At 42.7% G+C, this 12471-nt stretch overlaps 1 protein-coding gene across 1 annotated transcript; it reads right to left on the reverse strand.

Moving 5' to 3' along the window:
* Positions 1-1590: 1590 nt before the first annotated feature.
* On the reverse strand, positions 1591-11574 carry tmem192 (transmembrane protein 192). The gene is made up of 6 exons (XM_017409015.3): positions 11440-11574; positions 10458-10601; positions 9811-10072; positions 9572-9694; positions 3627-3732; positions 1591-2136 (listed from the first exon to the last, which is right to left on the reverse strand). Exons 1-6 carry the CDS (start codon positions 11467-11469, stop codon positions 2022-2024), a joined length of 780 nt encoding a protein of 259 aa, XP_017264504.1. The 5' UTR covers positions 11470-11574; the 3' UTR covers positions 1591-2021.
* Positions 11575-12471: the final 897 nt, after the last annotated feature.

A 12471-nucleotide genomic window follows, 5' to 3' on the forward strand; every position in this document is an offset into this window, starting at 1 on the left:
CACCGGGTCACGGGGGGGGCAGTCATAAAGCCATCTGGTAGTTTATCTCTTCCTGGGCTTGGTTTGTGGACCCGTGAACCACTGGGCTCAAGGACGTTTATTGGAGAGGTTTTAACTCCCTGTTCCAGCTGCTTTGAAATTGCTCCAAAGTGGAAACCCCTCTACCTTTCATTTAAACCCACAAACCTGAAAACCAAATGATATAAAAGCTGACATGCCTGGTGGTGGCGGGGGGATCTTAACCCTGATTCCATTAAACTTCAGTATTCTAACCTAAACCTGTGTTTTTATTTTTCAGATTTTCTAAATCTGAGGAGAAAATACCACAGGCACCACTGCCCCTACAGGCGCTGCATGCCTCTGCACTCCAGAGTGCCCTTCCCCTGAGGTAGAGGTGTGTGTGTGCGTGTGTGTTCACTCCTACATGTGTTTCTGTGTAACAGGGGTTTATGAGGCGAGCTGCATGATGTGTGGAACAAAAGCCAGATTACACAGCAGGCAGGTGGCACTTCAGAGGGCGCATGTGATTAGCAGCAGAGATATTTGTCCGTGCAGAACAGGGTTGCAGAGAGGAAAAGGGTCAGACATAAATCCCACTAATGATGAACAGGCAGCCTTCATTCCCACAGGGGGGGGGGGGCTGCAGTTGTTTTGAACTTGAGACAGGACACGACTAAAACAGTGGGTTTCAATTTCATTGCAGGCGGATGCAGAGGAGGAAAGTTGCGGTTGCGAACCCCTGGCGTGTCGGGGTCGGTGTCAGGACAGATGGACGCAAAGGTGGAAAGAGTAACTGGGGGACTCCGTGAAAGAACCGCACGTCACCACGGGGACCTGTTCGAAGTCAGCTCAATGCCGCAGATGAATGACTTTTCAGTCCGTAACAAAGTACAAACCATGAAAGGCGCGCTCGGAGACTCGTAAGCGCTGCCGCATTCACAGCGAGGAGCTGAGACCATATTTATCCTTTTAATTTGTTTCACTCACAGACCAAAGAGCTTGAAACGCCTGTACAGTATTCCTACAATGTGTTTATAATGTATGTTTGCACTTCAAATGTTTATTGGATTGCATTTCAAACTTTTTAATAAAAATGTGTATATCTGTATCCTTTTGTTTCCTTTTAACATCGGCTTTGATTTAGCTGTAAGATATGAGGTGACTCCAGATACATGCAAAATCAAAATTAATGATTAGGATCCTACTTTTTTGGCCCGACTTCATTGACAAACTATTTGTGGAACTCCGAAGCCTGAGAGAAATAAACCAAAGACTGTGATATCTGCTAACCTCTGAGCTTTTAGTCGAAGCGGCAGACGAGCCGCTCGCTGTCGAATTACGGACGCTTGAATCACGATATGGAGAAAACACCAAAGGGTTCGAGTGACGGTTTCAGTATTTTGCAGATTCTTGTGGGTTTTGGAACGTGAAACACGGCATGTGAAAGGCAACAGCAGCAGCCTCCCTTTCACCGCATCCCGTTGTTCTCAGTCTTAGAAACACCATCAGCTGCTGCTGACTTGGGTTCGCCTCTGTTTTATGTCAGCTCCTGTCCTGTAAGGGCTCAGAATCAAATGAAATCACACATAAGAAAGTTAAAGACTTTATTAACAAATACAAATCAAAGAAGACAGCTTAGAAAGAGGGCAAAAGAACTTAAAAAACAACAACATTCAGACAGATAAAAGGGCAAGTCCCAACCCCACTAACAAAAAGCAGTCTGTCCGCGGGTCACTGGAGGCAGTGATAAAAGCCCCTCACCTCTGATCTGTGACCCGCGATGACTCCTCTCTTTATCTCGTCTTTCCCTCTGAAAGCCCCGCCGCTTTCAGCTCACCTCCCGCCCCCCTGCAGCGTTATCAGCTCGTCTCAGGTGAGGCCAACCTTCGCAGACAAGACAGATGGGATCCGTGTGCACAGGTGCGTTTGCTCGCTTTTAGTCTTTGAGCTCGTCTCTCCTGCTAAGCGCCGCGGCCGACGTGCGGCCGGCCGTAGCGCCTGGGAGGATTCTGGGAGCGCCGTCAGTGCTGAGCAGTGAGGTTCAGCAGCCTCTTGCTCAGCAGCGAGTTGTGCTGTTTCAGGTACTCTATCAGGTCGGCCTGCTTCTCCGCCACCTCCTCCAGGCTGGTGGGTCCTCTGTGACACACACACACACACACAAACCAGCATATAAGAGGGAAGCTGTGTATTGTTATGCGCCACTGAGCAGTAAATGATTGAAAAACTGGTTGAAACACACATTTTAACAACATTAGGTGAACTCACTACTAATTAGATTCATAAAAATCTTTATAACCCGTAACGCTGCCCCACCGTCACGGTGGTTTAGGGTAAAATTGAACAAATGTGGTTCAATTTCACAAGACAGACGTTTAGAGGGGGAAAAAAGAAGTTTTTAAAGCTCTGGTGGTTTCACCCGCTGACTGCTGGAGACAAGCAGAAACAAGCGGGTAAAGGAAACGGATTTTAACAAATTCTACGGTTAATAACACCAAACGTGCTCAAAAAGGGAGCCAGGGGTAGAGGCAAATTAATAGGACCACTTAAAATTAATCGGCGTCATAAAAAAGGGAGGTAAGAGTGGAAACAATAAAACACTTGACACTACGCCCTTTTGTCAATGTGCTTCCAGTGACAGGGACGTCCTTTTTACGGCAGGGGGGCATTTTTCTGCACAACACCGACAGACCACAAAGGAAGCTGGAAACAATATGAAACCATTTTTTAAAGGAACAATGTTGTAGTTACCAAGGGAAACAGTCAGACGTTACTGCTGTCTTTCAGAGATTTAAACACTTGGTTGTTTAGACAAGAAATCTTATTTATAAAAGAGAAAATATGGATGTATTTATGATTAGAATTGCATTTATAATGAGGCACTAATTAACGATAGCACAGGTAGGAATATGTACTGATGTGAAGCAAACAGGAGTAAAACACTGAGTTATGATTTAAAAAAATTATGAGCAATCCTAATCTGTAAATCCAATCTGTCCTATTGGCAATGAGTTACACACATCCATCACACTGAGAAATCTGGGGAGATGAAAGCCCATTCTTAGAAAGGATAATTATTCATTCAGCGGTTTGAGGAGAAACACGTTTTCACAAGATGTTACGCTGCCATCAGATGTGGTGACTGAGGTGGTCGTGAGTCATGCCACTAAATCTCATGACACACGTCTTTATCAAACACATCAAACTATTCGGAGACCCTTCACGCCTATAAATGGGGACATTATCATCCTGGAAGAGAACAGGCACGTTAAAATGACAAGGTTTTCATCATAGGTTTGTACTTTCCAGAATAAGTAAACCAAAACCAAACCTATAACACTCCTGAATCATTAAATCCTCTGTCTGCATGGGTCAAAGGGTCAGCTGGTTCTTTTTTATTATTATTATCTGTCATTCTCAATAAAGACCTTGTGTAATATTTAAGAAATGTAAACAAAAGAGAGAACAGCAGCACAAGTCCTATTTAGTTACAAAATAAAATCACCAGCTTTTCATATTTGTGTTTAACTTCATGTTCCTGATTTTAAATGTTTGCAGAGGACAAAAAAAACAACTTTTTCTTTCACACATAATGGACTGGGGGAGTGATTCTCGGTGAGAACGTGTACCTGAAGCCGGTTTCGGTCAGCGAGGTGGGGAAGCTGGCGGAGTGTGAAAGCTCCTCCTGGCTCACGTCTGGAGCAGCTCGCTCTTTGTTGAACTGCATCACTTTGACTGGAAACACAGACAGACATATTGTGACGAATGAGAAGACAAACAAAACACAGCGGAAGCTTTCCACCTGCAGCTCTGGTGAAAAGCGGCACACTTCTTCTTCTTTTTCTTTTTTTTTTTATTACACTCCACTTCCACCCTCCCCTAAACACACAAGCTGTTATATCCTGCACTCGTGGGCTGTCATATCCTGCACTTAAACCTCTAATTCCGACGCCATAAACGTGCGCTTTAACACACGGGGTGTGTCCAGTCGTAGCAAGAGGAGGAAGACTAAAAATGCCTGTGTGCCCCGCGAGCGTGGATGCTGGGTCAGTAGGTGAGCAGGAGTCGCTGCTCAGGGATTGATAAGATTCAAGCGTCATTAGCCAGAGGAAATTATCAGGCAGGCACTAAAGAGCACTATCTTTACTTTACTACAGTATCAGCATCTCAGTTCTCCGCTCTCACACACAATCCAAAGAAATGCTGCAGATTCCTGCATAATGAGGCCCTAAGTCCCTGTGTGAGTGTGTGTGTGTGTGTGTGTGTGTGTGTGTGTGTGTGTGTGTGTAAATAAAGCTACAGCAGGCAAGAAGGATCTCCCCAAAAATACAGAGAAAGAGATGCACAAATGTTAAAAAGGCAGGGATAACAGAGCCAGAAATGGACACAAGTTGTCTCTCAGGTTTGTGTAAATCAAACCATTTTTCTATATTAAAAGTCTCCTGAAAAAATGTTTTAAACTAAACTTAAACAAAATCCTGAAAGTAGAAATCCTTTAAGATAAAAATGTCAGACACGAGAAGAGTGGAAACAACTATTCTCCCTGAAAGAGGCTTGAAAATAACACTGGGGAGCAGACAAACGTTAGGAATAATAAAAGGTTTTTGGTAAAAACTCCTAAATTCATCCCCGTTTTAAGGATTTTAAGCTTTTATGTAAAGATCTTTTCTTTCCAGCAGTTTGACTTATTATTAACAAACTATTTTTTGTAACAAAGCTCAATCTACAGTTTAAATTGTGATTTATTTATTGTCGTTCAAACTTCACGATAAGAACAAAACACAGATTAGTAGGGCTCAGTGCAGCGGGATCATAAAACGAAGTTAAGAAAGATAAAGCAGACTAAACAAAAGCTACAGGCCACAAAGAAAAAAATAAATAAATAAAAATTACAGTTATCTACCGCTTCTTAACTCTCTAAATATAATGTAGTTTGAAGAAAACACCTTTTTAACGCTCAGTATCAGACTTAGTCGAGTTATCTACAACAATAGGTACACAGTTCTTGTTTTTTTTCTTTTCACAGCAAGAAACATTGGAGTGGCAATAAATGTAGCTTTAGGCAGGCAGGTTTGACATCCTTCTTGGGTTACGTTTAAAACCGTTCAAGTTTACAGGTTGATCTCCTTACTTGGTAGCTTTACAAGCTGAGGGACAACGACGCTGACTCCAGTCGATGGATGAAGATTCAGATCATTAAAGATGCTTTAGTGACCTTTCTTCAAACTGAAACGCTATTTAAGTTTCTGCCTATGAGAGTTTCTGATTTTGAAAAACCACACTGTGTCAGGAAGCAGCAATCAGAGCTTTAATTTTGGTTCGATTTGAAAGGGTTCACTGATTACGGATCTCTGGAAGTGTTCGTACACTCTGTTGGGTGAGTCCGTTCTTGTCGTTGTGAGTAATAAAACCAGGAGTGACGCGAGTAATTTGTAGCTTTTTAAATATCGATGTAGATTAGTCAGATTTATTAGCTCTACAGTGAAGTTAAAACCAGACAGAGAGATTAATGGACGGAGGGGAAAAAAAAAGAAGTGTAAAGCAAGTGCCACATTTCACACGTTCCTGTCAGAGACTCTCACAGGTCCGGTCAGACGGCACTCAGACCTGCTCTGCTCACATCTGAGAAGCTTCAATCCACCGCTGAAAAGGAGCACATTTCCAGGTGATAACAGTGAAACCGGTGAGGCGCTAACTGCTAACGGCACCACACACAATGTGCTGTCTGCGGGGAAATAAAACAAACGGAAGGAAGCACGGGGACCGACAGACGGACCACCAAAAAACAAAATAAAACAGAACTTCCATGAAACGCTGACAGGTTACTGATGGCAGCACGGATCCACTATTTTATTGTTGCATCGAGATTAATTAGAAAGAAAATAAAACGCTTTCCAGCTTTTGTCAACGAAAACGTCTCAGCAGCAGCAACTTCAGGCACAAGGAGGACACCCAAGATGTTGAACTAATAGTTACAGAATAAAGCTTCCATGAACACGCTTATTGTCTCTTTTGCTCCATCGTAAAGGTTTCTCTGCTAAACCGGTGTGTTGAGGTTGCAGCTCTTGCTCCGGCCGACATTATATTTGTTTTCAAACATATAACAGGATTAAAGTTGGTCCGTGTGGTTCATCGTGAAGCAGAAACTGGTCTGAACAGATTCACGTTCAGTAATGGAGACGCCACCGCAGACCGAGCTTCACTCTTCCATGCTTGAGTTTGTGTGTGATCTACTGTAGGTATCAGCATCTTTGTGTGTATGTGTGTGTGGGCGTGGGTGTGTCTGTTCCATGTGCCCCGCAGTGCTTACACTAAAAAAAAAAGTTTCTGACCAGGCAGAAGAGAAAGAGTTGAGCCTTTGAAGGCCGTGGTCGGGCTTTGATGTGTATGAAGTTCTATAGAGGAGAGAGCATTCGTGTTAAAATGAGAAAGAAACATACAGAAAACACCACACACACACACACACACACACACTTAACAATCAGTATGCACTTCAAAGAGAGGCTGAACGAGGCCTTCCTGAACAGACTTCATAGCTGCAGGCGTTATGTTTCAGGTAAGAAGCAGTTCTGGTTTCAGGAGCTGGCTGGCGTCACCTCAAAGCTGCGGGACCGAGCCTCGCTTGGTGTCGTTTGGTTTGACTGCACTGATCTGAGCAGGAATGCAGCGGGCGAGCAGAGCCCCCCCACCCACCCACATGTTGGATCAGAAACACTGTAAACATGGTGACAATGCATGTTCGAGGGGAGGGGGGCAGAGAGGCACCCTTTGGCTAAAAACCTAAATCCTGGTGGCTCTTATCTTCTCTCCTTGGTCCGCTGGTATCTCCGCCTGCAATCTGCGCCCCTCAGCTGCCAAACACACCTTTAATATGGATTTCCTTTCAATACAGGCGTTTCATTTTCAATATCCTCCACTGTGGCGTCTTTAACAGCGGTTTTCCGCGCTCAGAGGACGGCTGAGAGGTCAGCTGTGCCACAAAAAAAAACAACCAGGTTTACCCATAATTTACAGCTACGTTTGGCAAAAAAAAACAACCAGCATTTCAGCTGAAACACCTCATACGGACTGTCGAGCACGGTGGTGGAGGAGTGATGATTTGGGCTTGTTTTGCAGCCACGGGACACGGGCACCATGCGGTCACCAAGTCGACCGAAGTTTTCCAGAGTGAAATGTGAGGCCGGCTGTGCCATTAAAAAGGTTAAAATGGTCAAAACCAACTAAAAAGCAAATCTGCGAGTGGTTTCATTCAAACTCTATTAACAACATGTTTGATGAAGTTCCTAAACTGAAACGTTACGGGAAAAAAAATGTGAGCAAACCATCGGGACACAGCGATTCTCTTCATCTCCGCAGCCAAAATGAACGACATCACGGCTGCTACCTGAATAACTTTCTGAGCATTTAAGGGGTTTTGTTTGGTGCAAGCATGGACATTACATTTTATGCTTTTATGCTGTAAGAAGGTAAGGATTCTGTGGTTTTTATTTGTGGTGCGTTTGACCTCAAGCTCAAAGCATCAACAGATTTTTAAAGGCGATACGTTTCGTGTGTGTGTGTGGGGGTTATACTGAGCGTTTTAGGAACGGAGAATTTCATGATGCTTCGTCATGTTCAACAGAACCACTCGACCACGCTGGATTCTTCTGAACGGCGTCAAACTCATTTTAACCAGTTCGTCCCCGACCTCGAAACCCAAAGAAGAGAAGCTGACAGCGGACACGCAGACGGGGACGGGCTTCGTCCGGAGCGGAGGATGAGGATCAGCAGAAGATGGACAGGGAGCTGAATGGGTGATTGTCATGCTGCTGAGTCACAAAAGGGCAGGGCGAGTGTTGTGATGCAAATCTGCTAGGACTGAGTGGGGGGTAGTGAGTGTGTTAGTGTGTTTGTGTCTAATGTAATCTGCAGGGTGTGTCTCTCTGTAGAAAAACAGCCAAAACCCACAGGGAAACAAAATGACCGCCAGATTAAAACCAACTCGATTGGTCTATAGGTGTCTCATAATGTCTCATAAGTGGTAGAAATGAAGACGGCAATAATGTCACCGTTCTACATTAGCTTTAATGCTGCTGGAGTTTCAGAGGGGCCATTTTGTCTCAGTTAAAGTAACTTCAGGGTTTAATGAAGACATTCTCATACACAAACTTATATCAATCCTTTAAAAACAAACAAACTAACAAAAACAAAAGGCTTGTTCTGCTCTGCTGGTATGGCAGCATAAACTGTAGCTAACCTTTGTTACAGACTTGTTGGTAATTGATTGTAAAATTAAAACAGCCACTTTCAGCTCTTTTGTCTTTGTTTCAGTGATAATGTCACCGTTCTACGTTAGCTTTAATGCTGCTGGAGTTTCAGAGGGTTGCAGGTTGGATTCAAACACAGCAAACCCTTCTTGGCCCATGAAGCAAAGCAGCCTGTAAACGAACGCTTGTGACAACCGTCGAGGCAGACAGGAAGACCCGGCTCGTTTTTTTGTTTGTTTTTTTAACAATTTATGACAAAAGGAGCGTCGAGCAGAACATCCTGGAGATGAGACGGATCCCAATCTGTGCTGATCTGCAACAAAGTTTATCAGTAAGACATAACGCCGCCACCGGCCACATCATAACCCAAAGGTCGTGTCACTTCGAGGGCAGCGTGAGCTGATATACAGATACACACAGGACGGTTCTGCTACACCTAATGAGGACATCTCAGAGAGCCCATCAGGATCTTATCGGTGAGTCTTATTTTTCTGCAACAACAACGCATTTACCTCCAAGATTTAGAATGACCTTGTCTCTCTTTTGGAAGTTTTCGTCCTGAGTCGCATTCTGCCTTCACGAGCAGCCTGACAAAGACGAGTTTAAACCTACAATATTTTAATCCAAAACCTGGACAGTGGGTTTTTGCTGCAAACACGTAACAAAAAAAAAAAAAAAAAAAGAGAGAGATAAACTTTGGTTTGAAATGAATCAAGATTAAAACTAAAAGCCTGTTTAATTTTAGGCCATCTTGTTTTTATTTAGAGCCACTTCTGGCCCTTCAGACGTATTTTGCTCCTTTGTTTTTTTTTTTTTACAGCCTGGCACGGCTGGGCACAGGGACAGCTTTCCATCGGATCTGCGGTGGCGCTTATCGTTGGAGTAATACGTGGATCGCGTGTGGAAGCTCAGCCTCTACAGAAAGAAGCATTTTGTTCAGGAGCTTTACAGGTCAGAAAACAGGAACGAGGCAAAATAAAGTTTGATGAAACTCAGATTTTGTGTCTTGCTGCGATTCAGTTACATTTTCCATATGAGGATTTGACAAAAGTGCTCGTGCTAATCTCAGATTTTCTCTCAATGAAGAAGAGAGGCAATAGAGGGGGGCATGCATGTTTACAGAACACTGTTTAGGTAGGAAGGTGTGCGCTGTCATACAGCAGAAATTCTTGTCCTGCTGCTGTTTTTGCACAGGACATCCTTACAGGTGTCCACTTGTTTAATGCTTTTTGTTTTCCTGCATGCTTTCAATCCTCACCTGTTTTTGCAAAAAAAGAGTCCAGTTTCAATCCTTCTATACATCCAAAATAGAAGCATAAACTGTTTACCTGTGTAGTAGACCAGAAATGACACAGCCAACAAAAGCTCCAGTCCCAGAATGCTGAGCAGCAGGTAGATGTGTACTTTCTGCGCTAATTTCACGGCCAGAAGTGTCAGCAGTAGAACGTTTCCTGTTCATCCACAAAAAAACAACAACAAGACATCACTGCCACCTTGTGGAGAACACAGACCTCTACAAAAAGGCAGCAAACTGATTTTTGGCGTGGCGATTGGAGCGTGGCTGTACCTGTCGAGTGCACGATGATCAGCAGCTGCTTCAGCCCCTGCATCTGCCTGTAGAACCGCAGGTACCCTCTCCTGCGCAATCGGGTGTGGTGGTGCTGCGTCCAGATGCTGAACAGCAGCAACAGAAACCACAGGAACACCTTCCCAAACACTATGGCGCTGTCGCCGTGCACGTGGCGCAAAACGCTCGCGCACATCTCCTCCTGGCCGTACTTCAGCTCGCACAGCAGAGCCACGCACGTCGACAGCACAACGTACAGAACCTGAGGAAGACAGGACAACAAGAGGGACAGATGGATTCAGAGACTCGAGTTATATTGAATCTGATCATTATTTCCTTGATGAATGTCACTTTTATTCCTGAAACTTTGCTCAATAATCGTCCAGCAATAAAAAAAAACACCAATTAGTTTTACCTAAGTTACATCTTAATGGTCCAAAAGCAAAAATGTACAGTTTATAGTAATATAAACACCAAATTCTTACATTTGAAAAGCTGGAACAGGCAAGAAATTGACTTTACTGCTTTGAATGTTTAGACAATTTGTTCTGTTTAAGACTGACTACAGTCATCATTTAGAGCACTGAAAGCCTGGCAGTCAGGACATGAGAGATCAAGATAAAAAAAGACTAATTTGAATATCATACATGCAGCAGAGACAGCAGGCCAGCAGGGCAGCTTGTCGGTAGGGTCTGAAACTCTCTCCTGATGGCGGAGTGGAGGGCGTCAGCAGAGATGAGCGGGCCGTCCACTAAAGAGTCCTCCTCTGTGCTCAGAGTCATTTCTCCTGCCTGCAGAGATCAACACAGCCGAAGCACAAGTTGGCCTCCCCGTCTCTTTCTGGAGTTAAATAAACGCATCACCATCTTTTTAGCCTGTCATTGTGTGTCTGTCGGTGGTGTGGGAGCAGGATGTTCAGCAAGTGAGCCAAACTCTTTAATTAAAAAACTTTAAAAAATAATATAAAAAAGCATGACTTATTGACCTAAAGTACACCACAAATAGCAGAAAAGTATATGGTAACAAATGGATAACCTTTGAAATGTCTACTTAGGGCTCATTTCACGACAGAAAACATTTTTGCATGCTTAACATCTGCATTATCCCAAACTATCTGTCACTTTGCCAGTCACTTTAACTAAAAAAAAAACGCAATAATGTTCACAGTGAAATTACAAGGTTAAGTCTCATCTGGCGAATCTGGTTTAAGTATTTTAGTGCAAGATAAAAAAAACTTGGATGAGGTGTTTCAGATAGCTGTACAAAAAGACATTGCTCTGTCTTACACAACGATATGTTATAATTTGTTTATATTATTCGTGCAGGAGAATTAAACAGAAACTGAAACCAGGTGTTGTTTTCACTTTGACTACACGCAGGAAGCCCAATATTTTACCACTCAAAACTACAAAAACAAAACGAGAAAAACTGTGCTGGAAAGTTGAGTTTAAAAAGTCCCTAAATCCTTACATTGTTGTAATTCTGTTAATAAGATCATGTGATTTAAAAAAAACAAACATGTCGCCACCTTCGAGCTGTGTAACAGATCAGCAACCTCTGAGGCTAACTAGCTTAAAAACAAACAAACGTCGTCATGGCAACCGGTTAAGTTAAATAACAGGTACATACTGCATTGATCGAAGGTCCTTTGGAGTCCATGTGTTACGAGTTCTCTCCTTTTTTGAAAAGAAAACGATGTAACAACAGACATTACTTCACATCCGATACAGGGGAGATAAACTTCCGGTTCCCCTCCTTTTTTTGGTTCCGTGCTCAGGCAAACTTTTGTTCCTAGCCTAATAGTTCCAGTGTAAAGGTAACTCGTCAAATTTTGTGATCGGAAGGGGAACTTCATTCTCCAGAAATGTATACACAGGTTAAAAATGTGTTCAATAGGTCGATTTTTTTTTAGAAGTAAATATTTTATTTAGCATAGCGTTTTCTGAAGTTTGCATCTGATTCATAACCTTAGATGAGTAAAAATCAACACAAGGAGAACAAAACAATGATGTATTTTAATGTTTAAAATACTCTGACTGTCCTTATTTCTTTATTTTGTTCATTTATATTTTATCAGTCATTTCTAATCTGCCTTTAGCCAACCTCTTTCACTGCTTCAATCTGTTTTCATTACTGAATTTGATCGAAATGGCCCTTCTCTTGAATTTTTTCCATAAATGAAACAAAAATGTCACAGATCACACACTGTGCTTTGTAAGATCTACATATGGTGTATGATAATCCGGTCTGGGTTCAACCAGTCTAAATGTTGTGGGTCTGGTTGTGGTCTAAAGTGGCCGTAAGGCCATAAAGGTACTGAAATGACCCTTTTTTTCCCTTGGATTTCCATTTCTAGAACAAAGATTCGAGTTAAAAATTGTGTTCTGAACAATCAGTTCAAGACTGTTTCTTATTTTACGATAACCAAGTATCATACATTTGAAGTCGAGCTGATCTCAGGTTGTCCAAATGTTCAAAAAGCTGTGAAATAACCCTTTTCCTTTTACGTGAGTTTTCTCCGCCTGAAGTGGTATTTCGCTTTTATCTAAATAACATTCGGGTCAAATGTTATTTAGATCATTAATTGTCCAACAACAACCAGTTAATTTAGCAACAAGTCTTTAACTGTGTTTGGAGACATTTGTTCTTTTTTTTGCAAAA

This window comes from Kryptolebias marmoratus, linkage group LG3 (genome assembly GCF_001649575.2).
Source record: "Kryptolebias marmoratus isolate JLee-2015 linkage group LG3, ASM164957v2, whole genome shotgun sequence".
In the NCBI taxonomy this organism is placed as follows: Eukaryota; Metazoa; Chordata; class Actinopteri; order Cyprinodontiformes; family Rivulidae; genus Kryptolebias; species Kryptolebias marmoratus.